Source organism: Pistacia vera, unplaced genomic scaffold (assembly GCF_008641045.1).
Source record: "Pistacia vera cultivar Batoury unplaced genomic scaffold, PisVer_v2 Contig1144, whole genome shotgun sequence".
Classification (NCBI taxonomy): Eukaryota; Viridiplantae; Streptophyta; class Magnoliopsida; order Sapindales; family Anacardiaceae; genus Pistacia; species Pistacia vera.
Window position 1 is genome coordinate 588,186 of NW_022195187.1, and position 26,891 is coordinate 615,076.

At 36.8% G+C, this 26,891-nt stretch overlaps 3 protein-coding genes across 3 annotated transcripts; all 3 read right to left on the reverse strand.

Annotated features, from left to right (window-relative positions):
* Positions 1–166: 166 nt before the first annotated feature.
* Positions 167–13,248, reverse strand: LOC116144917 (homeobox-DDT domain protein RLT1). Its single transcript, XM_031430351.1, is given in 18 exon segments — positions 167–1,134; positions 1,367–1,609; positions 2,278–2,382; positions 2,522–3,151; positions 3,588–4,148; positions 4,273–4,941; positions 5,020–5,229; positions 5,967–6,122; positions 6,210–6,359; positions 6,459–6,545; positions 7,206–7,306; positions 8,134–8,356; positions 8,462–8,626; positions 8,711–8,809; positions 8,923–9,288; positions 11,663–11,742; positions 11,995–12,444; positions 12,886–13,248. Coding segments are annotated over 18 exon segments (5,184 nt in total). The 5' UTR covers positions 13,037–13,248; the 3' UTR covers positions 167–396.
* Positions 13,249–15,916: 2,668 nt separating this feature from the next.
* Positions 15,917–20,204, reverse strand: LOC116144962 (triose phosphate/phosphate translocator TPT, chloroplastic-like). Its single transcript, XM_031430414.1, has 12 exons — positions 19,636–20,204; positions 19,483–19,548; positions 19,321–19,386; positions 19,157–19,235; positions 18,449–18,569; positions 18,216–18,311; positions 17,986–18,098; positions 17,815–17,892; positions 17,592–17,708; positions 17,270–17,369; positions 17,077–17,177; positions 15,917–16,243 (listed from the first exon to the last, which is right to left on the reverse strand). The coding sequence occupies exons 1-12, from the start codon at positions 19,911–19,913 to the stop codon at positions 16,226–16,228; spliced, it is 1,233 nt and encodes a 410-aa protein (XP_031286274.1). The 5' UTR covers positions 19,914–20,204; the 3' UTR covers positions 15,917–16,225.
* A 554-nt stretch (positions 20,205–20,758) lies between these two features.
* LOC116145418 (triose phosphate/phosphate translocator TPT, chloroplastic-like) lies at positions 20,759–24,026 on the reverse strand. The gene is made up of 12 exons (XM_031430884.1): positions 23,453–24,026; positions 23,300–23,365; positions 23,138–23,203; positions 22,974–23,052; positions 22,266–22,386; positions 22,033–22,128; positions 21,803–21,915; positions 21,632–21,709; positions 21,409–21,525; positions 21,087–21,186; positions 20,894–20,994; positions 20,759–20,800 (listed from the first exon to the last, which is right to left on the reverse strand). The coding sequence occupies exons 1-12, from the start codon at positions 23,728–23,730 to the stop codon at positions 20,759–20,761; spliced, it is 1,257 nt and encodes a 418-aa protein (XP_031286744.1). The 5' UTR covers positions 23,731–24,026.
* Between the last annotated feature and the right edge of the window lie 2,865 nt (positions 24,027–26,891).

Below are 26,891 nucleotides of genomic sequence, written 5' to 3' on the forward strand. Positions count from 1 at the left end.
AATTCATTATAAACTGATCAATTATAAATTGTTATAAAATAAGTTTATGAAAAAAGATCGGTTGGAATTGTCAAAAAAAGTTTATAAAAAAAGATTATTAATGTAGTATTACTTGTTTTAAATGGATGAAATTGGTATGGAAACTTATGTTTATCAAAATAAAAGAGAAAAAAATAATATAAATTATTGGAAAAAGACCTCATTGCTGGCTAAATTACAATAAACTTCCTCAATTACATGAATTACAATGCCAATCTAACTAGTTACATCTAACTCCTCTCCCCGACTACCCCCATTAACTGATGGAAAGGGGCCAAATTACTTTTGTTCTCTTATACACAAATTTAAATCGCTAGTGAAGCTACAATATCAAAAATATTTTGCAGCTTTGTAGTATCAATCACTATATTCTGAAACTGCAGAGTCCACGCCATCGCCATCATCAATTCCCATTTGATCAGAGGCTTCACTTAAATCCATGTCTCCCTCTGAATCTTCTTCTCCTACCTCTTCAATGCCGCGATCATCTCCAGATACATCTACATCCTCATCACTTACTTCCATCATACCTCTATTCCAACCATTAGGGACACCATTAAAACCAAGCTCCCAATTTCCTTGCTCATATTCTACTGCTTGGACATTGTCATCGGAGTCTACTGCTTCCGCACTGTTGCTATTCTCAGCATCCTCCATATTTATCATCTCCACCTTTCCAACACCCCAATCATCCTCATCCAAGTTTCTATGTAATTCTCGACTGTTCTTGGGGATAACTCTGTCACCCATTTGGTTCTGTAGTGTCTCGTTCTCAGATCTCCTTTCTGCTCTCTTCCTAACTGTTCGGCGACCCCGTCCACCTACCTGACCATTTGTTTTTACTATCTGCTGTCTCTGTCGGTTTAGATTCTCATTTTCCCTTGCATTTCGCCTGCCAGGGTCACTACTCATACCAGGAGCTTTTCTCTGATACTTTCTTCCCCATCCTTGGTCACGACTCTTTTTTCCACGCTTAATGTTTTTACGTTTTCCAGTCAGATTAGCATAATTCTCTTCTTTCATATGTCCATCTCGGTCCAGAAGTTTTAGTTCAACCTCTTTATTCTTGAGAGTTAAATATCTTGCAGGCAGCTTCTGCATAAAAGAAAAATGAGTTAGCTGATAATTTCTTCAACACTAAAGATTATAGACAATAAACAAATTGGATAGAAAATCCACACATCCTACAATCTTCTAGAACCACACTAGAGATATCTTTGACGTTCTATGCTCAAGGGCTGTGCAGTATTCAAAAAGCATACATTCTCTACATATATATACAGGCACACAATCAAAAATGGGAAAAAGAAAGGAAAAAGGAACTCACTACATATTCTTTAACTTCCTTATCCTCTAAGGGTTCAACTTTCTCCGGCTTTACATACATTATCGAGACATCAAGCTCCAAAAGTCTCAGAGCAACAGCTGCAGTAGTTTTTGGAATCCACGGGAGTATAGGAACTGACGCAGCATCAGCAGACAGAACAGAGGAGCCCAATAATTCTTTTGTTGTCTCAAAGTTGGATGATAAATACTGTCGCTTCATGCCACTCTCACATAGAGTCAATACCTGCACCATAGATTATGAGTGAGCAACTCATCAGACCATAACCTAAAATACTGGACTACCACATATTTGTAAGATGAGCAGATTTTATTTCGATGTTGAACCATACTGGAGAGAAAAATGAGATAGTTACATCAGTGTACTAGATATCCAGCAATAGAGCAAAAAACCATAGAAGGTGTGACAAATATATACAAGATAATGACAGATAATCTTACCTTTCTGAGAAACCAAACTGAACAAAATTAACCTAATATGACTTCCTGACTGAGATGTCTGAGAAACAAAAGCCTAAGAGAAGCAAGAAGTCTAACTCTATCCCCATAGCTATTGCTATTTTCATCTCCATACCAAATAAGAGAACCAGATAGAGAGACAAAAAATCATCCATAGAAAGTGTATAAATAAAAGATAATATCATTAACTCTGATTTGCTCTTTTTTCCACATTCAACTGAGTCGAAAAAAGCAAACAAATATGCAGTGGTGGAAATTTAAAAAAAAAAAAAAAAAAGAATGCATCACCAGTAGAAGCAGCAAAAATGGCATCTAAAAAATGAAACTTTGACTAGGCATCATGATTTTATTATACAGAAGAAACAAGAACTTAGACAAACTACAAGAATATAGCCAACAATTTCAGCAATTGAATAGAACTGAAAACATGCAAACCTGTAGGACTTCTTGTCACTTACTACTTTACGAGTTGAACGAACGGTTTCAGAAAGCATGTTCTACTGTCCAAAAAGATTCCCAAGCTTCTGATGGTACAGACGCCTGTCAATCAGTAAATACAGATTATGTACAGGCCTAGCTGAACAACTATTGAACAATTAAAAAACAGGATGTAAGGAAATGAAATTTCACATAATCACATCAAACATAGCTACTTCCAAGAAAAAGGTTTGTGCCTCACCTCAATTACAGAAAACAGGGCCTTAAGCAATCTAATTCCAAACGGAAGAGAAGAGTGAAAAATATGCATATCCCCTTGCCCTAACTTGCTCTTCTCTTCACATTGACCAACATGTTCAGAAAATTTAGAATTGTTATCAACTGCACCAAATGTCTGGTGGCAAGATGGGCAATGAGTATCCTCAGAAAGATAAGAATCAAGACAACCATCACAAATGGCCAGCAACTGTTTGCATCTTGGCTTCCCAACTTTTATGGCACATAGTGGCAGTGAAGTATAGCATTCTTTCCACATCCACTGCTGAAAATCTTGGTACCTTTCCAAGGCAGCTTTTTTCTCAATCTCATTTCTCCCAAGCTCAATTCTGAATGAAGATGATGTTTCAGTTAAATCAGAATTTAAACCACAAACAGCACTACTAGGACTGTCTGAACTAGCAAACTCAGAATCAACATCCATTTCAGTAGTTTCATTTTTAATGGTGGCTCCGCTTCGGCCTGCAGTATTGTCATGCTGCAAGTTCCTTCTAACATTTTCTTTGAAGGATGTCTCAATCTTTTGCAACATTATGCGCAGATGAGATTCTCTGATTCCTCGTGTATCCAAAGACGTCAATAGAGTATCAAAGGCCTACACAGAATGAATTAATACAGGATAGCATCAGATAGATGTGAAGCAAGAATCATCAACAATTGTGAAACATTCTCTGCCAGGAGGTTAATTGGTAAATACCAACACATTTTTTCTCACATAGCAACATTGACAGTCAGCCAAAATTAGGTGTCCAGAGACAAATTAAAAAGGACATAAAAGGTTGATCTTTAGAAAGCAAGACCAAAACCTTGTAAAATTTGGTCCCTTTTGAAATAATTTTAGATAGGAGTTTGGCACCATACAGATATATATGAAATAGATCAGTTCATTTCAACATTCACTGTATGAGCTAGTACTGACTGACACAAACTTAATCACACCATGTAATTAAAAGGAAATAAAGTCATGGATTTAACAGTAAATGAATATAACATATATCCTGCAGACTCTAAAATAGTTGTATAGAAATTACCTCTTCTGTATCAATAAGCCTCCAATTTCCATCATGCAATTCAACAAAGATTCTGCCAGAACAAGGATCATTTTTAGAAGCAGATGCAACAAACTGCCAGTATCGGTTGCGTCTTCGATCTTGACCAAGAGGCAAGGATCTGTACACATACATTTCTTCTGCTATGTGTGCTATATAAGCTTTCAACTGTGAGCGTGATCTTTTTGAAGTATATCCATGTTGCTGAGTTGCAAGGTTATCCAGACCTGTAGAGGGATCTTGAACAGCTAAGGTCCTCTCAGTAGGAAAATCATTGAGATTATTCTGAATACCTTGTGAAACAATCAAGGGTTTTTTATCTTCTGCAAGGTTTGGAGATTCCTCGTTTCTATTGTCAACAGTAACAGGCAATGGACTTTGGCTTTCCTCCACTGTAAAACTACCTGGTTGTGTTTCCGCTTTGCCCCCCATAGAAGTTGCAACATCTACTTTACTCATAATCTCTTCTTTCAGGCGACTTTTATCTACTTGTGCCTCAGCCCACATTTGCTTTTTAAGAGCATTTGCTCCTTCCAAGCGATCCTGAAGATCTCCCAAAATCAAATTCGAAACAGATAAAATGATGGTACTTAAAATAGTAATAGTAATAGCAGGGAAAAGACAAACAAACTAATCAGATCAAATGCTAATAGAAATGGAAGTTTACCTCAAGAACTGCACGAATAGAGTTTCCCTCATTTGCTAAACCTATTAAGGCAACAAGGCCATTAAGACGCTCCTCAACACTGAGATGAGAGTAATCACCCTCTGTAAGTCCTTGAATCCATGATTCACCAGGTTTGCTTTCATCAATTTCAACATTTTCTTGATTAAGATTACTAGCCCCAAAGTCTTCACCAACATACTGTGCAGTGATACTTGGACAGCTTGCATCCTTAGAACCATTCACTGAGAAAGACGAAAAATCCTTGTCAACCTCATTTTGCACACTAAGTGCAACATCATTGCAAATATTGTCTTTTCCACTCCCTGAGCAAGGATTTGCTTCATCATAACGGTCAACGATTTTGTTTGCAGTTGACGGAGTAGCCAAATCTTCAACTTCAGGATCCTCATCAACATCACAGTCCGAGTCATCATCTCGTTCAACATCATCAGCATCTTCTGCACCTAAAAACCCATTTTCAAATATCCGAATTTTCTTTCTAGCTGCTGCAAGTATTGCCTCAGCATCTGCAGGATCCTTCCTAAAAGCAGGTCGTACACAATATGTTGAAGGAGCTATTCTTTCAAAAAGTTTTGTATCCCTTGTCAAAGCAACAGAAATTGATGCCTCTGGTGTCTTGCTTGTGGTTAGGTCCCGGAGTCCAGATTTCTTAGAGAAAAGAAGGTAAATCAAGAAAGGCCCAAAGAATAAAAGGCTAACTAGTTTTATCAACAATCTAAAACTCACCTGAATCTTGTCAGCAAGTTCTAGCACAGTTAATCCCTTGCTTCCCTCAAGTGAAAGAACATGAAAAGCAGCAAATTTGACAGTTCCAGGAGTCAATTTATGCCTAGATCTTCGTGGAAGTAATAGACCTTTTTCTCGCATCCATGCAAATGCATTTTCAGCAGCTGAACCATTACGAATAGTAGAAACTACGTCTTCACAACCTTTACCCTGAAATCACAAGTAGAAGCACAAGTTTTTAATCAGATAAACTAGAAAACAAAGAAACTACCCACATATACAAATTGGTGAAGAAAACATGAGAGACATATATATCCAATAATCTCCTAGACATAAATAAGCCTTGAAATCTATCATAGTATGATTGTATTTGAGCTATTGCAACAACACATGGTTTATCGAAAACCGCCATGTATACACTCTTTCCTCCACTTCTACCTTTATTTTGCATATCAATAATGCCATTGGAGAATGCAACTAAATCTCTCCTTTTCCTTTGAAAATAATTTTGTCCAAAACAGATAGACCAAAAGCAACCACACTATCAGATTCTAAATAGTCAGAGGACAAACCAATACTCTAACCATAAAGCAGATTGAAATACAGCTTTCCAACAATAATCACAAGTGACACAACATATTCGTTTAACATATTTCATATTAGAAACTACTCCTTTTGGTTTATTTTACTACCTTGCAAACACAAATTAAATGATATCCCACAAAGTTTAGTATAAGAGTTGATACCTACACCTGTTACTCCCCTGAAAAAGCTTAAACAATTAAGCTATCTTCTTGGAGACAATCAGAATCATCATAGTTATTCTCTTTGTTTTCATACAACCAGGTTCCAAGTGATACTAAATTACCTCAACATAGCAATAATGAACAAGCAAAACAAGCAAAATAAAAAAAAATTCAATAAGTGCAAAAATGTGAAATAATAACCTCATGGTTTTCACCCAGGCTGGTCCATGAATTGCTTTTTTTCTTCAACTGTGGCCCAAATCCAGCAGACAATGCTAACTGCCGAAATATTTCTGGCCAAGTTAATGGATTTAAGTGCCGCTGCCAATGGCGTATATCAAAGCCCCACGAATATGCCTAATACACAACGAAAACATCAAAAAAGGTCCCCAAAATTAAAAAAGAAACCACTGAATGCATATTTGCGAGGTAGAGGCAGGTTACCCCTTCAATGATTCGTGGATGTCCACCTTCAGGATTAGCGGCACAATATTGACTTATTCCTATTCCAGTAGGAGTCCTTGCAACATCTTCAATATCTTTTATTATGGATTTGAGGAGAGCAACATGTATCTCACCCAACAACCTTGAATCCTGAGATCAAAATGACATGAATAGCAAGCAAAAAAATATTACATAAAAAGGAAAATTAGATTGTCCAAAAATTGAAGGAAAAAAGTCCTAGAAACTCACATAATCATGAAAAGCTTGCACAAACTCATCCAAAGTAAAAGGCCATAGCCCAAGAACATCCGCAAAGGTGATAAAAAATCTCCAAACCTGAAAAAGACAACCACCAAAGGCACTAAATGGGTAGACCATTGTTCAAAGCTAGAAATTTTATGAAGGGAACACCACAAGATAAAGGCTCATTCTCAGTTTAGATATACAAATTTGGTTGAAAGATACACTAATACAAAATGAGATGCTTAATACATCAAACATAATCATAACTTAATTCGCACGAACTTTCATAAAACTCAAAGCTACCACCAACTTCAGCAAGGAAGATTTGTAGCACTAAAAGTTTGCCAGACACAGTGGATATCAGAAAAGTATCACGATATTTAATACATGAGTAATATGTAAACAGTAGAAATCCAACATAATTTTATTTGTTAATTTACCTTTGCCTGGTAAGGGTAAACCCGGGACCTACTCCATGTCCACCTATTACCACTACAGTTAAAGCTCAAGGGCAAAATGCTACTTAATGGTTAAACAGCTCTCATCAACTTAAGCACAAACACATAAGAAACATAGACGCCAGTAGAGATAGGCACAAGAAAAGATTGCTAAAATGCATCTCATAAAAAAGTCCAAGCAGTAATGAGTTCTGTTCTGTATATTTTTTTTCCCCAATACAGTCTCCCTTCATCCAAAACAATAAAAAGGGAAGAGAAGTACGAAATAGAAAAGAATAATAATATTAGGTCATACCATGAGAAGATTCCCAATATTCTCCTCTGAATCACTCCATGGCTGAACAGCAAATGGCCGTTTGAGTTGCACAGACTTGGGTGGGAAAACACTAAGAGAATCTAAAGCACAAATATTTCATTACAGTTAAAATTAACCAAAAGGCAGAGAAAGATACTCTCATATCTAATGCAAAAGAAACTAAAAGAAACAATATCACATGTTTACAAAGTAAGACATTGAATGGATTTAAACCTCAATCAGAAAGATGAATGAACTAACAAATGGAGAAAGATTTCCTGTCATAGTTAAGAAGATAAAACGTCATTTTTTATCAATCTTACAGGAGGAGTCCATGGCTTCGATCTACAAATTCAAGATTAATTGTGAAAGGAAAAAAATTAACAAGGGACTTATACATTGAATTGGCAGTTGTGCCACAAACCTGTGTAATGTTCAGGAAAGGTGGCCTATTGAAGTAATTAACTACTAAAAGCTGCTTCAAAAAATATATACATGTTTGTGAAAAGACATAAATTAAGAGATTCCAAGCGAAATCTGCGATGTTTTTTACTACATAAGTAATAAATTTATCTGGCGTATGGAAGAAGTTAGTAACTGAAAGCAGCTACGAAATTGACTCTCTTTTGCAACTGTTCACGGAAATGAGAAGAAAATTGCTAAAAAAGTTAATCCCAGACAATCAAAGTCCACTCTTCTTTGACCAGCCCTTGTCTTCAGACATATTTTATAATTTGATAATGTACTCAAATATTTACAATTTGTTGAGGTGACTTTTCAAGTTTTCAGAAGTATAGAAGAGAAAAGTCAACCAGACCAAAAAAAAAAAAAAAGAAAGAGAGAGAGAGAGAAGAAGCAAGCAATCAGGTACATGTATAAAAAAAATTATATTAAAAATGCATAGAGAAGTCTATCAAACAAAACTTACCTCTGAATAACTCAAGGTTTTGCAAAGCATCAAGATCAAGATGAATTATTGAGGATAATCCCTTGCTTGCAGCAGCCAAATCCATGAGTTCCAATTGCTCATCCTCGATAAGATCCATAGACTCTTTTGCCATTTTGCGGGCAGTTGCCTTCTCAATGGCAACTTTACGTTTTGCTGCCTGTTTTTCTATGCGAAGTTCTTCTTTTAGCCTCCTCTTTTCAGCCTATAGCACAAACCCCAAAGAGAGAGACAGAGTTTTATTGTTTATCCTTAAAATCAAGATAAATTAGTGAGAAAACAGCAACTATTAGTAGGCTCTCAGACATACTCTTAAGTATTCTTTCTGTAAAAACTTTTCCCTTCGCTCAATTTCACGTCTTTGTTCACGTAATGATCTCTCTTCTTCTCGCTGCTTTTCACGAATTAACCTTTCTTCTTCCTTCCTTCTTTCACGCTCATGCTTCTCCATTTCTTTCCTCATTCGTTCTTCACTCTAGTAGTACAAAATAGAAAATACAAGTATAAATGAAAGTATTGTTTTCCTGGATGGAAAACATCAAGATTTATAAAATCAAACCTTTCGCCTCAGATTATCTTGTCTCTCAAGCTCTTTCCGTATCCGAATCTCATGTGCTTCAGCTTCCCTTGCAATTCTACCTTCATCAATTTGCAAACTCTGAAACGAGGCAAATATAAAATTACTAAACTAACAAAAGGAAAAAGAAAGAATATGAAAGTACACTATTGCATGATGAAGACTGTAACTTTCCACTTATCACTAAAGAATACCTTGCGTTTCCTGTCCGCCCGTAGCTCAGGATCATTATGGAAGGTTTGGCCATCAGACAATGGATAAGGATCTTCAGTTCCAAAAATTGGGTTGGCAATAGATTGACCAGATATCCTATTGTTTGAAGAGGATTCCCTTTGTGGGAGAGAGTCTTCACCCCCATTAGGTGATGAAAAAATGTGCCCTGGTTTCTCTTGCTGAGATAAAACACGAACACGAGATGCAAGGCCTTGGACACCAGGAACTCTGGACAAAGGTTCATGTCCATGTGCAAACAACGATCTAGCCCTTGGAGCATCAACGGGTGAACCATGAAAATAAGGCTGGTCTTGGAGAGATTGATAGTCATGGAGAGCCCTTGTAGCCTGGGATTAAATCCACAAAAATTCAGTAAGTGAATATAAATAAATCGTGTAAATTTAAAAAAAAAAATAATAATAATAATTCAAAATCACTAGAATCAGTACTGACTTGAAAATAAATAAATGAAATCAGGATATATTATCTACAGTAAATTCATTGTAGCTTCAATTTCTTTCAGATATCTATAGATGCATAAGGAACAAGTATTCTTACATTCAGGGAAATAAACAAAGAGGAAAAAAATGATAAGACAACCTAACTACATTCTCAGTCAGAAGTATTAAGAAGAAATTGCAGTTTATGATTCCCATACTCAACACAATATGAGTTGCAAACATGAAAGAGTAGCAAGCCAAAGATGGATTCAAAACTTAATTGGCAAACCCACAAATGACAGTAAAAAAGGCTAATTAGACCTCAAACTGATAGGCCTTTTTCCTAATAATTTAATCAGCACAAGATGGCTTCTAAGGTTTGAAGTGAAAAGAAATAAAACACTCATCCGTAGAATAAAGCCAGAAAAATTGTAATTGTAAACAGGCAAGGGCTACTTCGGTTGCCAAAAAAATAATAGACTGAAAAAAACCAACCTTAGAATCTAGAGGGACATATCAAAAAAAATTAACTACCACTTGATTGACACTAATTTAAAGAAAAATGTTTTTCATTATCCTCAGGTTGTCACAGAAGGACTCATACCATAGACTTACTCTTAGAATTCCAATGGACATCAAGCATCTTAACCATATTGCCACATCCCAAACCTTAAATATCAATAATGCATGCCATGTATACCACTTATAACAAAAAGCTTTTAAGAACAGAATTTAAGAAACCAACCTTGTTTGATTTGGTCTCATGTCGCTCGTATATTTTGCCCTCATAAGAATGCTCAGACCGCTTCTGCTGATCAGCACCAGCTGCTTAACATGCAATACAGAAAGTAAGCAGGAAAAGCATTTGCATAGGCAATACAATGAGAAAAACAGAGTGCAACATATATCGTTGAATAAAACACAGACAATAGTAGACAACATCAAATGTCACCCAACACTATTCCCCATATCTTTCCGAAGCCATTATATCAAGATACACTTGCATTAACAATATCCAGCACAAGATATCAAATTTCTAAAGCCGACAACTGAAATCAATACTTATGCTCATACCTATTGGCGCTCCAAATGCATCAGGTGGCAAGGGATCAAACTCCATTCCAAAGATTGGCCCATCCTCTCTCAATGGCTCCCCTAACAGTGCCTCCACGCAGGCAATTGCTCTAAGCTCCATTATTGACTGCTGTGACTCATAAGACCTCCTCACAATCGGCAAATCATCCATTAAAGCTCGAGAAGACCCTGCTGCCACCATATACGGACTTGAGCCAGACCCTGAGCCGGACCCATAATCACTCCCAGGCTCAGTCCCAGCCCTGAACTCTTCNCAAACAACGATCTAGCCCTTGGAGCATCAACGGGTGAACCATGAAAATAAGGCTGGTCTTGGAGAGATTGATAGTCATGGAGAGCCCTTGTAGCCTGGGATTAAATCCACAAAAATTCAGTAAGTGAATATAAATAAATCGTGTAAATTTAAAAAAAAAAATAATAATAATAATTCAAAATCACTAGAATCAGTACTGACTTGAAAATAAATAAATGAAATCAGGATATATTATCTACAGTAAATTCATTGTAGCTTCAATTTCTTTCAGATATCTATAGATGCATAAGGAACAAGTATTCTTACATTCAGGGAAATAAACAAAGAGGAAAAAAATGATAAGACAACCTAACTACATTCTCAGTCAGAGGTATTAAGAAGAAATTGCAGTTTATGATTCCCATACTCAACACAATATCAGTTGCAAACATGAAAGAGTAGCAAGCCAAAGATGGATTCAAAACTTAATTGGAAAACCCACAAATGACAGTAAAAAAGGATAATTAGACCTCAAACTGATAGGCCTTTTTCCTAATAATTTAATCAGCACAAGATGGCTTCTAAGGTTTGAAGTGAAAAGAAATAAAACACTCATCCGTAGAATAAAGCCAGAAAAATTGTAATTGTAAACAGGCAAGGGCTACTTCAGTTGCCAAAAAAATAATAGACTGAAAAAAACCAACCTTAGAATCTAGAGGGACATATCAAAAAAAATTAACTACCACTTGATTGACACTAATTTAAAGAAAAATGTTTTTCATTATCCTCAGGTTGTCACAGAAGGACTCATACCATAGACTTACTCTTAGAATTCCAATGGACATCAAGCATCTTAACCATATTGCCACATCCCAAACCTTAAATATCAATAATGCATGCCATGTATACCACTTATAACAAAAAGCTTTTAAGAACAGAATTTAAGAAACCAACCTTGTTTGATTTGGTCTCATGTCGCTCATATACTTTGCCCTCATAAGAATGCTCAGACCGCTTCTGCTGATCAGCACTAGCTGCTTAACATGCAATACAGAAAGTAAGCAGGAAAAGCATTTGCATAGGCAATACAATGAGAAAAACAGAGTACAGCAACATATATCGTTGAATAAAACACAGACAATAGTAGACAACATCAAATGTCACCCAACACTATTCCCCATATCTTTCCAAAGCCATTATATCAAGATACACTTGCATTAACAATATCCAGCACAAGATATCAAATTTCTAAAGCCGACAACTGAAATCAATACTTATGCTCATACCTATTGGCGCTCCAAATGCATCAGGTGGCAAGGGATCAAACTCCATTCCAAAGATTGGCCCATCCTCTCTCAATGGCTCCCCTAACAGTGCCTCCACGCAGGCAATTGCTCTAAGCTCCATTATTGACTGCTGTGACTCATAAGACCTCCTCACAATCGGCAAATCATCCATTAAAGCTCGAGAAGACCCTGCTGCCACCATATACGGACTTGAGCCAGACCCTGAGCCGGACCCATAATCACTCCCAGGCTCAGTCCCAGCCCTGAACTCGTCTACAGGAGATTCCGGCATTATGGCAGCCACATTTTTCCTCATTTTTTTGGGTGGATTCTCTTTTTCCTTTTTATCCTTCAACCTTCTGTGGCAAAACCACATCTGCAGTTGCCGATCAGACAAGCCTAATTTTTCAGATAGCTGGGCTCGCATTGCCTCAGATGGGTATGTCTCCACTAAATCATACAATTAACATTAAAAAAAAAAAAATCAACAAATTGAGCCAACAATTTAACAAAAATTCAACATAAACAGATATGTACAATAAAAATATGCAAATTAAATAAAAATACCAAAAAAAAAAAATAAAATAAAAAAACATAAGCAGATTAAAGCAAGAAATCAAATAATATACAATAATTACCAGCTAAAAAAAAACATATATACGTCTCTACCGATCAAATCAACAAGAAAGCACAAAAATCACAAATTGAACAAAGAAATCAAACAAAAATTCAACATATATCCACATAAACATATACATATATGCATCTTTACCGATCAAATCATCCACATAAAAACACAAAAATCAGCAAATTGAAGCAAACAAAACTCAAAGCATACACACAGAGATAAGGAAATTAAAAGAAAAAAAAAAAAAAAAGATGTTTACGGACAAGCATAGGCCTTCTCTAGGGTTTCCAGTTGAAAGGGAGTCTTCATCTGCCGTTTGGGCTTGCTCTGTTGACCATCATTGGAAAGATTACCAGCAATTTTCTTACTTTCATTACTCTTATTTTGATTCTCCGCATCGGAATCGGCGTCCATTGAAGAAGCAGATCAAGATTTCAGACACAAAATCTAGGGTTTTCCGGAAGAGAAATTACTTTAATATATTTTGGTACCCTTTAAAAAATCTCCAAAAACGACATATCGTAAGAGTGAAGAAAAGAAGAGAGGCGGAGAAGAAACAACAAAGAATAATAATAAAAACAATATGAATGTGAGAATAAAAAGTGAAGATAAGAGAAAAGAAAGATTTAGACGAGAGAAGAATAAACTTAAATTTTAATATTGATGTTATTAATAATAATAATGAGAAAACAAAGTGAAAATAGTAAAAAGCGAAATCAGGAACAGAACAAATACAATAGTAGTAGTCCTTCTTGACTCTAATTACAACACATTCCATTACTCTTTTTTTTCTTTTTCTTTTTTTTTTTAAATTTTGTTTTTCTTAATCTTATTTGTTTTTGTTTTTATTGATATTTGAATGGTGTGTGTGTCAAAACAAAAGGCCCTTAAATGTTTTTCGCCTTTGTGTTTTTGTTTTTTATTTTCTTTTTCGGTTCTTGTTCTTTATTTTTTTTTTTAAACATTTCTATTGGTCGTTGCCTTTGGGTTCTTAATGAATTAAAGAGTTCTTCTTCTGTGGTTTGCGCCTTTGGGATCTTCGGGTGCGATGATTGTCTTCAGGTTTCTGGTTTGTGTTTTTCTTGTGGGGCCCAAATTTATTGGGCTGGGCTTTTTCTATAAGATGCTAGCCTGAATATTTTTTAATCTTTAAATAACATTTTCTGTTATTTTCCTCCCTTAGTTTTGGAAACGTCTAATATTATGTCAATTCACCTCGTATGGGTAAATATTATAAGTACATTTTATTATTAAAATATATTATATTAGTTTATCAATTAATAAATTATAGATAAAATTTTAAAATTAAATAGGAATAATGTGGTAATATATTTGGTCAAATTAGCTTATAAGCACAAATCAGCTTAATTTTAGAGCTTATAAACTCAGATAAACACTCTATTAATCTAATATTAACTATCTGTGGGTGATTGAGTGATTCTATATAAACTCTTAGAAGTATTACTTAAGAGGTTTTCAATTCGAGTCTTTCCTCGTTTGCTAATAGGAGTAGTCACTAGAATTCTTATCCGATCGGTAGTTTCAACATCTTAAAAGATTAGTCGAGGTATGCGTAAGTTGACATGAACGCTTTCGGTTATTAAAATAAAGTAATCTAAAAATGGATAAAATTACACTTTTATGACTGAATATTAATAACTGAATTTGAGAAATTAGGGTAATATTGAGTGTTTTCGGGATCAAAGAAAAAAGTTGTTCAGAGTTGAATAAAATGGAAGATAATTTATGATTCTTATTCTTACTTGAGGAAATAAACTGCCGTTACGAATAAATCCTACTTACTTTGTAGGAAGAAGTCATCTTTTCAGTTGTCACCTAAAAGTCTTGCTGGATCTTTCAATGCAGTTGTGAACGAATGGATGACTTGTCGTCTTCAATCATAAAGCGTTGACGACAAGTGATTCGTGGAAATTGCAAAGAACAAGTCGTGAAATGCAAGCTGCGTTAAGGCGAGGGAATACAAGTCTGTCATTCGTCAAGGCATTGATTGAGAAACTACTTGTTTTAGTCAATATGTGTTATTCCACACGTCTTAATCGGTTGAAGGTTTTTGTTAGACACTTAACAAGTGAGTTAATAACTTGAGATTGTTTTACAGATAGCTAGATACTGAGTTATCATGTTTGAGCTTGGTTTTAGGATTATTCATCAACTTACCACATGAAAATTGTGTTGGTGCTTCTGGACTGGGATCAATTATAGATAACCTCGAACTCAAACAATCTAAATTGACTCTTCATCCCTCTAACAGAGGTATTCTAGAAATGGCTGTTGTCGAGTAAATAGCTCTATGAATTAATTAATTGGATCGAACTGGAAAATGGAAAGATTCATACAGGTTAAATCTTTTGTCACCACTTTGTGGAAAATCATTCGTTTACTCCATTGTTTTAAAACCTGGTTGACCTGATCGGTTAAACCTGTTCAACCAGGACTTGGGGCCTTCACCGAGCGCGAGTTAGCAATTTTCCTATTTATCGAAAACCCTATAAATTGAGACGATGATTGGCAAACAATTGAAGGTTAGGATATTGGGCTTTTGAAGAAGAGAGGCCGATGAACGCAATGGTGCCGACAGAAATGATTTTCGATGAGTAAATCGATCAGAAATCGCAAACACAAAATTGACGGCAATAGCGGGCTGTTGCCACCGATTGGCGAGGCAATGGAGGGAGGGGTGATATGGGTTTTGGGTCAGAAGGCTGAAGGCTGAAGGGAGTGTTTTCGTGGTGATGGGGAGTGTTGTTGTAGCTGGACATAGACCCTATTTGCCTTGGTTTGTCAACACCGACAGTGGTATTTGAGATGTTTTTCCAAGATTGCAAAGATGTAAGGACTTATATGTAATTTTTAGGGGTGTTTTTGTTATATTTCAAATTTTTTGACACTGATTTGACCCATTGGTCAACCCATAACCCGCCACTTTGCCGGGTTTCAGCCCAAGTTGATTATTAAACATTGGCTTACTCAGTTACTCTTAACCCTGGGTGATAACCAGATTATAAGGCAGATACAGAAGATTAATACAATAAAATTAAATCCCACACGAAAAGGCAAAAACGTAGAAACCAGCACGGATCCTCAAGAGTCAAGAATACGGCTTCCATTTTATATCAAATGCAAGCTCTCTGCACTCATGGTTCGAGAGCTCAGTTTCTACTTGGTCTTTAGTTAACTAGCTCTTTTTCTTTTTCCGTTGGCGTTATGAAGCTGCTCAAGGCAGAATTATGATAATTTATAAAAAATGTAAAGAATGTATGGTGATTAGTTTAGTTTCAGAAGACTTCTACTCATGCAATTCACTATTCACATATCTCATTATCACTTTCTGTTAAACTCTCTAGAGCTTCTAAACATATAAGCTAGTTTTGAGAGACAGCAAGTGAGAAATTATTTCAGTCAACATGAGCTGATTGCAAATTAGCAATTGTTTGTACTCAGCATCAAACAAAATTATCAAAAAAATAATAATAATAGTAACTTCACAATGACAGATGGTACTCAATTTGTCATTTTTATCTTTGGAACAGTAGAACATGACTTTACATCCAAGATTTCCTTCATGCCTTGCCTCTTTTCGTCTCATGCCGCTTTCGTTTGCTGAAAAAAAAGAAATTCAATTCATGTTAAAATGAAACTTCCAGATTGAGTCCTAATATGTGCGGAGGTGTGCTTTGTATAAGCTAAACTCCTCTTTAAATAAACATGTACTTGTTGGGAGGGAGCTTGAAAATACAGAAAAATGATGGCATAACAATAAGTTTATAAAAATCCCCCATCACATCCCCCCCTCAAAAAACAAAAAACAAAAAGACCACCATCTTCCTCTTTCCTTTCTTCTTTCTCAATTTTTTCTCCCTTGCAAAAAGTGCTGACTCGGTGAGATGGTTTTTTTATTGGGAAAGAAACCGGGTGTGGGGAGCCACAAGACATTGTAATAACATAAGTTGAAGGAAATAGAATTATCATCTTTGAGGAAATAAAATGGCCCTATAGAAAAGCATCTTAAAAATACAAATTGAAAAAACAATAATTACTCATACTCTTAAATGTGAACCCAGGAATTTGAGAACAGAAGATTTAGTTCATTCAGACAGCTTTACAAACTATAAAAGCAAGAGACTGATTTTTTTTTTTTTTTTTGGATAAGTGGGTGTGACTCATGAGTGCAGGGAGATTAAGCGAGATGTGAGTACTAAGTAGTTCAATTGATTAAGTCTCTACTCTAAGGGTTATATATATGAGAGGTTTTAGGTTTGAATCCAACTCATCAATCTTTTTTTGGGGTTTCTAAATTTCTAAGGATTAAATAAAATGAGAATCTCTAGCATAGGTGATGCCTATAAGCCACAAAACATGAACTAAGTGTACTTTTGACCAGCTCTGATTAACTTCTACTATATATGTATGTATGCATTCGGAATGAGACTTACTCGTTTCTCTTCTTCCAACTTGGCCTTAATGAAAGAGTACATTGCAACTCCTGCAATCGCAATGACTGTTCCAATACCTGTTTGTGTTGAGATCTTGTTACCTGTAAGGAGCAAATTGTTAGATATTGATTTCATTGGCTGGTCCAAACTTTATTGACATATATACATACAAAGTAGATGAGACAATACTTACCAAATACCAATATTGAGAATCCAATCACAAACACACGTTTCAGCACGTTGCCAACAGCATGCGTAAGAGGTGCAACCCGCTCCAAGGTGTTGGTAGCCAACTGAATTTTCAGAAGGTAAATTATATTTTATCATCGCAAAAACCATATAGTGATGTATTAGTTAAAATAATGTATAGCATTAGGGACAGCACTCAGCAGTAGGAATTAAACTTATAAACTACCAATTGTAGAAGAAACAATGAAACTGAAGAGCTGCAAGAAGAACATTACCAGTTGATACTTTTAGTTCATATAAAGCCGGGATCAGATGAAGATGCATACCTGATTGTAGAGATGGTAAAACATTCCCACCCAGAAAAGATCTGAGACAAACTTGACCATACCCACTTTGGCAATTGCATCAGCAAAACCATGCTTGACCAGTTGAGGTCCCTCAACCTGTAAAAACAAACACAATGGAAACAAGGAGGGCCTTCAAACAACTGTATTGTAGACTTATATTTTAAGGCTAGAATCATGAAGGGCCAGAAGCTTCTTTACTTACAATAATGGCAGGTGGAATACAGACAATGAGGGCAATGATAGAAATATAAGCATATATATTGGTACTGTCCATATCAGTCTGCATAAAGAAGCACTTATTATAAGAATAAGCTTTTTTAAATCAATTGGAAGCTGAACATGATGAATAACTGAGGGTTTCCTAGAAAGTCACCATGGCTTTCTTTGAATAGATACTCCTGTAAGTGAATGATATGTTGGATATCATAGCACTAATAAAGCCCGTCCAGTTGAATGAAAGTTCAGTCAATGATGCCATGGACACACCTCCAGTCATGAATTAGATATAAAAATAGCATCAGGTTTGTAATCCAAGCACATAATAGAATTGATAAAAGATAGAGAAGCCATGGTATTGGCACAAATGGAGAGAACAGAAGTTACCAAGAACAACAGGAGCCAGAGACAGCCATAGAGTGATGGGTATTGATTGTCCTAGTATGAACTGAGATGCAGCAGCATTGAAGAAGGGCTCGAGAGCTGAAATAAAATAAAACCAATACCAACAATGACTCATAAATCAAATTTATATCTGAAGTGAAATGAAACAATGAAAAACAGATGGATAGAATCCAATGATTTTCCACCCAAAAAATTGGCTCAATTATTGTCAGCACCTTTGATGGTATGAGTAAATGAGACAGCAACTGCTGCAAAAGAGACATTGCTGGTGACATGGCCTAGCGCATGACACACAGCCACAGGGATCAACAGCTTCAGGAGTTTTGAATCGATAGGCTACACAGACAACCCGGTCACAGGATATTATCAGTACATAAAGTCAGCACAAAAAACAAATAAGAGAAAGCAAAAACATTGATAATAAAGATTGTTAACTCAACGAGTATAATAAGAGGTTTCTGCTTTTCACCATGTCAGGAATTACAGAAAAAACGGATGATGACTTTTTCCCATAACCTAATGTATCCACAAGCTTCATCAATTTTTTATTTCAAATTTCTACCACGCTCAATGTTTGACAACTAACTTGCTCTGTAGTTCATTAATTCTTTAACAAGATCTCTCTCACATACATATCACATTGAGTCCCACATAGAAAAATCCATACCTAGACAGATAAGATCATCAACAGTTCTCCGTGCTAGTCCAATTCAATATGATTTTTCATTCGAAATTTTTTATACCAAAGAGATAACATCTAAAACAATTGTAGCCAAGTGAAATAATACTAACTAATACCAATCATAATTAATAAATTGCCATGAACCTTGATCTAAATCCTTAACTAAATAATTAACAAGTGATATACAAGTACAAATTAAATCAATAGCATAAAGTAACTTAGATTAAAGAGGTCCACTTACAGCGCGCTTGGGAAGGCCAACGGCCCAACTAAATAAGCAGTACACAACTCCAACCAGCAGATGAATAACTGACACAAAACTACACACAACAAACTTTCCTGGTAAGAACACACGAAATTACTGAAAGACCAAATCATCAAACAAAAACGGAACAGTTAACTTACTAAGGATAGGGAAAGTAATTGTAAATCTTCTTATTTAAAATGTTGAATATCACGTTCAAGAAGTACCTGCAAGGAAAGGGTATTGCAGTAATTTGACATCCGTTTGACGGTTAGAGCGGTTGTTTAAACGTAAAAGAAGTTAAACTAAGTCACGTGACTTACCACATGAAGAAGAAAAACCCGGTGACAAGAGCCGGGTACTTGTCAAAGAACCCGACTTTCACATCTCTGCAAGTATCATTTAAAAAAAGGGAGATTAGTCTTGAGTTAACACAGTCGAGTTTACCGTTTCAGAACGGAGGAGACGGACCTCACCCGGCGGAATCGCCTCCTTGGGCAGGCGAAGAAGCGGCGGCGAGGCAGGGCCGGAGAATCTCCCTTCTTCCGGCGAACAAGCCGGCAGGAGCATGCGAGCTCTCGAGGAGTAAAGCCGGACGTAGCTGTCTCCCCCAGATCACATTACCGCCTTCGCCAACAGCTCCGATTGGCTTGACGGAGACGAAGCTGACGTTGTGGTTGCTCTCCCGCAACGGCTTCCCGAAGTTACAGACGGTGGAGATGTTGGTGGCACGTGACAGCACTCGCGACTCCATGTTCCTGCTGTTGAGAGAGAGAAAGGGAGAGCGAAATGTGTTTGTGTTGGCTAGAGTGAGCTCTTATTGGAGAGAGCTAGTGGCTGAGAGAGGGAAATTAACGTGCGCCGAGGATGATATCTTACGCTGGGAAATCACGAGAACAGTTATTTTCAGCGGTTAATTTCATTTTTGTTTTTCTCGATGTTCCTGATCTCCTACGACGTACACTACATTATCATCCTACACTACCTTCTATGATCACGCAGGAAGTATTGATGAACGGGAAGTTTTTGAATGGACGGTATGAAGGAATTGAGAAGAGAGTGATATGGTGGGTAGGGGCAGTAGGTGAAAAGGGTAAAATGTTGTGATGAAGGTTGATCGGTGGTGGATAATGTGAGGAGGAGGATAGGTGGGGCCATCTTATCCCGAGTGAAAGGCCAAAGACAGAGAGGTTGTCTTGTCGAATCGTGATCTCTCTGGCCCTGTTTTCAAAATCCTTATCGTTTTTGTTATGAGAGTGGTGGTGACTTGTTGCGGTTGCAACTGTTTACCACGAATAATAGATGATATTTTTTTTCTTTTTTTTTTTTTCCAAAAAAGAAAAAACTGCTCAAAATCTCCCATTAATATACTTCTAGATTTATTCAATCATACATGTAATTTGGCTAACCTTAATTAGAATCTTAATTATTAAATTACCATCATACCTACCTGTCCTTTTATGGGGAGCACTACTTTGAAACTTCTTATGTGAGTACTAAGTAGTTCAATTGATTAAGTCTCTACTCTAAGGGTTATATATATGAGAGGTTTTAGGTTTGAATCCAACTCATCAATCTTTTTTTGGGGTTTCTAAATTTCTAAGGATTAAATAAAATGAGAATCTCTAGCATAGGTGATGCCTATAAGCCACAAAACATGAACTAAGTGTACTTTTGACCAGCTCTGATTAACTTCTACTATATATGTATGTATGCATTCGGAATGAGACTTACTCGTTTCTCTTCTTCCAACTTGGCCTTAATGAAAGAGTACATTGCAACTCCTGCAATCGCAATGACTGTTCCAATACCTGTTTGTGTTGAGATCTTGTTACCTGTAAGGAGCAAATTGTTAGATATTGATTTCATTGGCTGGTCCAAACTTTATTGACATATATACATACAAAGTAGATGAGACAATACTTACCAAATACCAATATTGAGAATCCAATCACAAACACACGTTTCAGCACGTTGCCAACAGCATGCGTAAGAGGTGCAACCCGCTCCAAGGTGTTGGTAGCCAACTGAATTTTCAGAAGGTAAATTATATTTTATCATCGCAAAAACCATATAGTGATGTATTAGTTAAAATAATGTATAGCATTAGGGACAGCACTCAGCAGTAGGAATTAAACTTATAAACTACCAATTGTAGAAGAAACAATGAAACTGAAGAGCTGCAAGAAGAACATTACCAGTTGATACTTTTAGTTCATATAAAGCCGGGATCAGATGAAGATGCATACCTGATTGTAGAGATGGTAAAACATTCCCACCCAGAAAAGATCTGAGACAAACTTGACCATACCCACTTTGGCAATTGCATCAGCAAAACCATGCTTGACCAGTTGAGGTCCCTCAACCTGTAAAAACAAACACAATGGAAACAAGGAGGGCCTTCAAACAACTGTATTGTAGACTTATATTTTAAGGCTAGAATCATGAAGGGCCAGAAGCTTCTTTACTTACAATAATGGCAGGTGGAATACAGACAATGAGGGCAATGATAGAAATATAAGCATATATATTGGTACTGTCCATATCAGTCTGCATAAAGAAGCACTTATTATAAGAATAAGCTTTTTTAAATCAATTGGAAGCTGAACATGATGAATAACTGAGGGTTTCCTAGAAAGTCACCATGGCTTTCTTTGAATAGATACTCCTGTAAGTGAATGATATGTTGGATATCATAGCACTAATAAAGCCCGTCCAGTTGAATGAAAGTTCAGTCAATGATGCCATGGACACACCTCCAGTCATGAATTAGATATAAAAATAGCATCAGGTTTGTAATCCAAGCACATAATAGAATTGATAAAAGATAGAGAAGCCATGGTATTGGCACAAATGGAGAGAACAGAAGTTACCAAGAACAACAGGAGCCAGAGACAGCCATAGAGTGATGGGTATTGATTGTCCTAGTATGAACTGAGATGCAGCAGCATTGAAGAAGGGCTCGAGAGCTGAAATAAAATAAAACCAATACCAACAATGACTCATAAATCAAATTTATATCTGAAGTGAAATGAAACAATGAAAAACAGATGGATAGAATCCAATGATTTTCCACCCAAAAAATTGGCTCAATTATTGTCAGCACCTTTGATGGTATGAGTAAATGAGACAGCAACTGCTGCAAAAGAGACATTGCTGGTGACATGGCCTAGCGCATGACACACAGCCACAGGGATCAACAGCTTCAGGAGTTTTGAATCGATAGGCTACACAGACAACCCGGTCACAGGATATTATCAGTACATAAAGTCAGCACAAAAAACAAATAAGAGAAAGCAAAAACATTGATAATAAAGATTGTTAACTCAACGAGTATAATAAGAGGTTTCTGCTTTTCACCATGTCAGGAATTACAGAAAAAACGGATGATGACTTTTTCCCATAACCTAATGTATCCACAAGCTTCATCAATTTTTTATTTCAAATTTCTACCACGCTCAATGTTTGACAACTAACTTGCTCTGTAGTTCATTAATTCTTTAACAAGATCTCTCTCACATACATATCACATTGAGTCCCACATAGAAAAATCCATACCTAGACAGATAAGATCATCAACAGTTCTCCGTGCTAGTCCAATTCAATATGATTTTTCATTCGAAATTTTTTATACCAAAGAGATAACATCTAAAACAATTGTAGCCAAGTGAAATAATACTAACTAATACCAATCATAATTAATAAATTGCCATGAACCTTGATCTAAATCCTTAACTAAATAATTAACAAGTGATATACAAGTACAAATTAAATCAATAGCATAAAGTAACTTAGATTAAAGAGGTCCACTTACAGCGCGCTTGGGAAGGCCAACGGCCCAACTAAATAAGCAGTACACAACTCCAACCAGCAGATGAATAACTGACACAAAACTACACACAACAAACTTTCCTGGTAAGAACACACGAAATTACTGAAAGACCAAATCATCAAACAAAAACGGAACAGTTAACTTACTAAGGATAGGGAAAGTAATTGTAAATCTTCTTATTTAAAATGTTGAATATCACGTTCAAGAAGTACCTGCAAGGAAAGGGTATTGCAGTAATTTGACATCCGTTTGACGGTTAGAGCGGTTGTTTAAACGTAAAAGAAGTTAAACTAAGTCACGTGACTTACCACATGAAGAAGAAAAACCCGGTGACAAGAGCCGGGTACTTGTCAAAGAACCCGACTTTCACATCTCTGCAAGTATCATTTAAAAAAAGGGAGATTAGTCTTGAGTTAACACAGTCGAGTTTACCGTTTCAGAACGGAGGAGACGGACCTCACCCGGCGGAATCGCCTCCTTGGGCAGGCGAAGAAGCGGCGGCGAGGCAGGGCCGGAGAATCTCCCTTCTTCCGGCGAACAAGCCGGCAGGAGCATGCGAGCTCTCGAGGAGTAAAGCCGGACGTAGCTGTCTCCCCCAGATCACATTACCGCCTTCGCCAACAGCTCCGATTGGCTTGACGGAGACGAAGCTGACGTTGTGGTTGCTCTCCCGCAACGGCTTCCCGAAGTTACAGACGGTGGAGATGTTGGTGGCACGTGACAGCACTCGCGACTCCATGTTCCTGCTGTTGAGAGAGAGAAAGGGAGAGCGAAATGTGTTTGTGTTGGCTAGAGTGAGCTCTTATTGGAGAGAGCTAGTGGCTGAGAGAGGGAAATTAACGTGCGCCGAGGATGATATCTTACGCTGGGAAATCACGAGAACAGTTATTTTCAGCGGTTAATTTCATTTTTGTTTTTCTCGATGTTCCTGATCTCCTACGACGTACACTACATTATCATCCTACACTACCTTCTATGATCACGCAGGAAGTATTGATGAACGGGAAGTTTTTGAATGGACGGTATGAAGGAATTGAGAAGAGAGTGATATGGTGGGTAGGGGCAGTAGGTGAAAAGGGTAAAATGTTGTGATGAAGGTTGATCGGTGGTGGATAATGTGAGGAGGAGGATAGGTGGGGCCATCTTATCCCGAGTGAAAGGCCAAAGACAGAGAGGTTGTCTTGTCGAATCGTGATCTCTCTGGCCCTGTTTTCAAAATCCTTATCGTTTTTGTTATGAGAGTGGTGGTGACTTGTTGCGGTTGCAACTGTTTACCACGAATAATAGATGATATTTTTTTTTTCCAAAAAAGAAAAAGCTGCTGAAAATCTCCCATTAATATACTTCTAGATTTATTCAATCATACATGTAATTTGGCTAACCTTAATTAGAATCTTAATTATTAAATTACCATCATACCTACCTGTCCTTTTATGGGGAGCACTACTTTGAAACTTCTTCCAGATTCAATAATACTACGAACACCGGGATTTTTACACCGAAATATTGTATCGACCTACGTGTAACACGTTTCTGATTTTTTAATAATTTTTTTTGAATGAATGGTCGTCCATCAAATTTGGATGACCGTTCACTCACATGGACGCCCATCCATATTATATGGATGGGGTCCATATAAATAGGGACGCCCGTCCATAAGTAAATGAAATAAATTTTTTTATAAAAATTAAGGACAACCGTCCCTTAATTTTGGACGGACGTCCGCAAATAAGGGATATCTGTCCTTAACCAAAATATGAAAATAAAAAAATAAAAAAATTTGGGGACGGGCGTCCATTCGTCCAAACGTCCATTAGGAATGGTCGAATGGACACCCGTCCCTTAAGTTTGGACGGGCGTCCATTCCTAATGGACGCCCGTCCATACTTTTAAAAAAAAAAAAAAAAAACACCTTCTTCCTTCTTCTTCTTCTTCTTCTTCTTCGCTCCACTCCATCCCTGTAATACCTTAAATCCATTTTGCAGTAATCCTAATCCTCCCACTGAATTACAGCATAAACAAAACAAAAATAACCTTTAGATCAGAATCAGAAGAAATAATATCCCAAAATTAAATAATGAAGTTAGAAGCAAACCATCCTTAGCATTCATTCCATTGGTAAGTTCCCCACTAAGAGTATAAACTTCCATTGCATTGATGAGAGGAGGAAGAGTGGAGTCATCATCAACCTGGAGGGAAATTTGGTTGCTAGCGGAAGCAATTCTGTTAGCAATATAAACTTCAGAGGCAGCTCCAAAAGTCGGAACAATGGAGGCCGAAACAGCCTTGCTATCGATGAACAATTTGAAGGATCTCTTGTGACTGCAGTCGAGCTGAGTTACTTCAGAGAAGTAGGTCACCATGAAGAAGGGAGTCGGCTTTTTAGGAAGTTTTGTGATTATATTTATCCCTATCAAAGTGCTTGAAGAAGTTACAGCATTTTGTAGCACCAATGGTGGAGGATTGTCAGGTGGAGTAGTTACTTTAATGGAAGATGCTTCATTTGAGACTGTTGTTAATCCAAACTCTCATGTTGCTGCTTCCCAGATTCTATCGTAAGGATCAACTGGATATCAATGGAGATCAATAAGCTGTGTTGTGAGAGATATTGTTGTGGTTTTTGGCTTGGCGAAGAAGAAGAAGAGCGAAAAGGTGTTTTTTTTTTTTTAAAGTAGACGGGCGTCACGCCTGTCCAAACTTAATTTTGGACGGCCGTCCTCAAATTTTTTTTGTTTTTTTATTTTCATATTTTGGTTAAGGACGGGTGTCCATTAGGAATGGACGCCCGTCCTTGGTATATGGACCCCCGTCCATATAATATGGATGAGCGTCCATGTGAGTGAACGGTCGTCCAAATTTGATGGACGGCCGTTCACTGGAAAAAAATTGTTAAAAAAATCAGAGACATGTTACACGTAGCCCGGTACAATATTTCGGTGCAAAAATCCCGGTATCCGTAGCATTATTGATTTCAGATTATAGCTCATTATGCTATTTTTTGTGCATGATTTTTCGATGACTACATTTGTGTCACTCGTTTATATACCGAATCAAGATCTAGCGGTCAAAATCACCCCACATGTCGGTCCCATATCAAATGACTTCTCCAACAAGCTCATTAGTATTAAGCATGGGTGTTTGGACTTAAACATAGGCGGAGATTGACTCAAATCCAGATTATAGAGGATTATGCGTGTAATCTGTCTCGTAATACTAATCCCTAACCACTGTCAAACGGTGTGTATAAAAGGGAGACCTCACATCCATTTTAAGGGATTGATCGATTGTTATTCACGCAAGCACAAGAAATCATTTAGAGAGAGTTTTAGCTTGTTATCACGTGTTATCTTCCTATAATCACCTTCTGTGTAATCCTAATACGAGCAATAAGATAATTGTGGACATAAGTTTTGTTCTAACCCATTAAACCACTTTAAAAAGCTCTTGTATTCTTACATTACGGTATTTCAATTCATTCATAGTTGGTTATCTATAATCACGCACATATCCTACCCAATCCCACCATGGTCGACTGGATATTTTTGGTTGTAAGTTTCCGTAATAATACGGTTGTTACAAGTTTCTGTAATAATACTCTTACTTTAGATTAACAAAAGATAGAGCCTTATTATTATTATTTTTTTTTTTTTTTTTTTTTTTTTTTATTGTAGCTGCAACTCATATTATTTGGGAAGAAAATATCTATAGGTGAGGTAGCGACCTCTGGAAAACGAAAAACGCATATTGAGGTTGGAGAGTTGACACATATAAAGGAATGAAGTTGACAACTCTTTCGTTTCCATCATACTTTGGATTAGAATGACTAGTCCGAGAAGAGCAAGCAACTGTGGTGGTGACACAGAATGGAGCATTTCACCAATAATTATAAGGATAAATACA

What these genes read in the sequence shown, in the direction of transcription:
- LOC116144962 (XM_031430414.1), bottom strand. Translation starts at nt 19,913, where the DNA reads ATGGAGTCGCGAGTGCTGTCACGTGCCACCAACATCTCCACCGTCTGT. An exon ending in GGGTTTTTCTTCTTCATGTG is followed by an intron (nt 19,387 to 19,482) that starts GTAAGTCACGTG and finishes CTTTCCTTGCAG; the next exon opens with GTACTTCTTGAACGTGATAT. An exon ending in GTATTCCACCTGCCATTATT is followed by an intron (nt 17,709 to 17,814) that starts GTAAGTAAAGAA and finishes TTGTTTTTACAG; the next exon opens with GTTGAGGGACCTCAACTGGT.
- LOC116145418 (XM_031430884.1), bottom strand. Translation starts at nt 23,730, where the DNA reads ATGGAGTCGCGAGTGCTGTCACGTGCCACCAACATCTCCACCGTCTGT. An exon ending in AATTACTTTCCCTATCCTTA is followed by an intron (nt 23,053 to 23,137) that starts GTAAGTTAACTG and finishes TGTTGTGTGTAG; the next exon opens with TTTTGTGTCAGTTATTCATC. An exon ending in AGTTGGAAGAAGAGAAACGA is followed by an intron (nt 20,801 to 20,893) that starts GTAAGTCTCATT and finishes TGTGGCTTATAG; the next exon opens with GCATCACCTATGCTAGAGAT.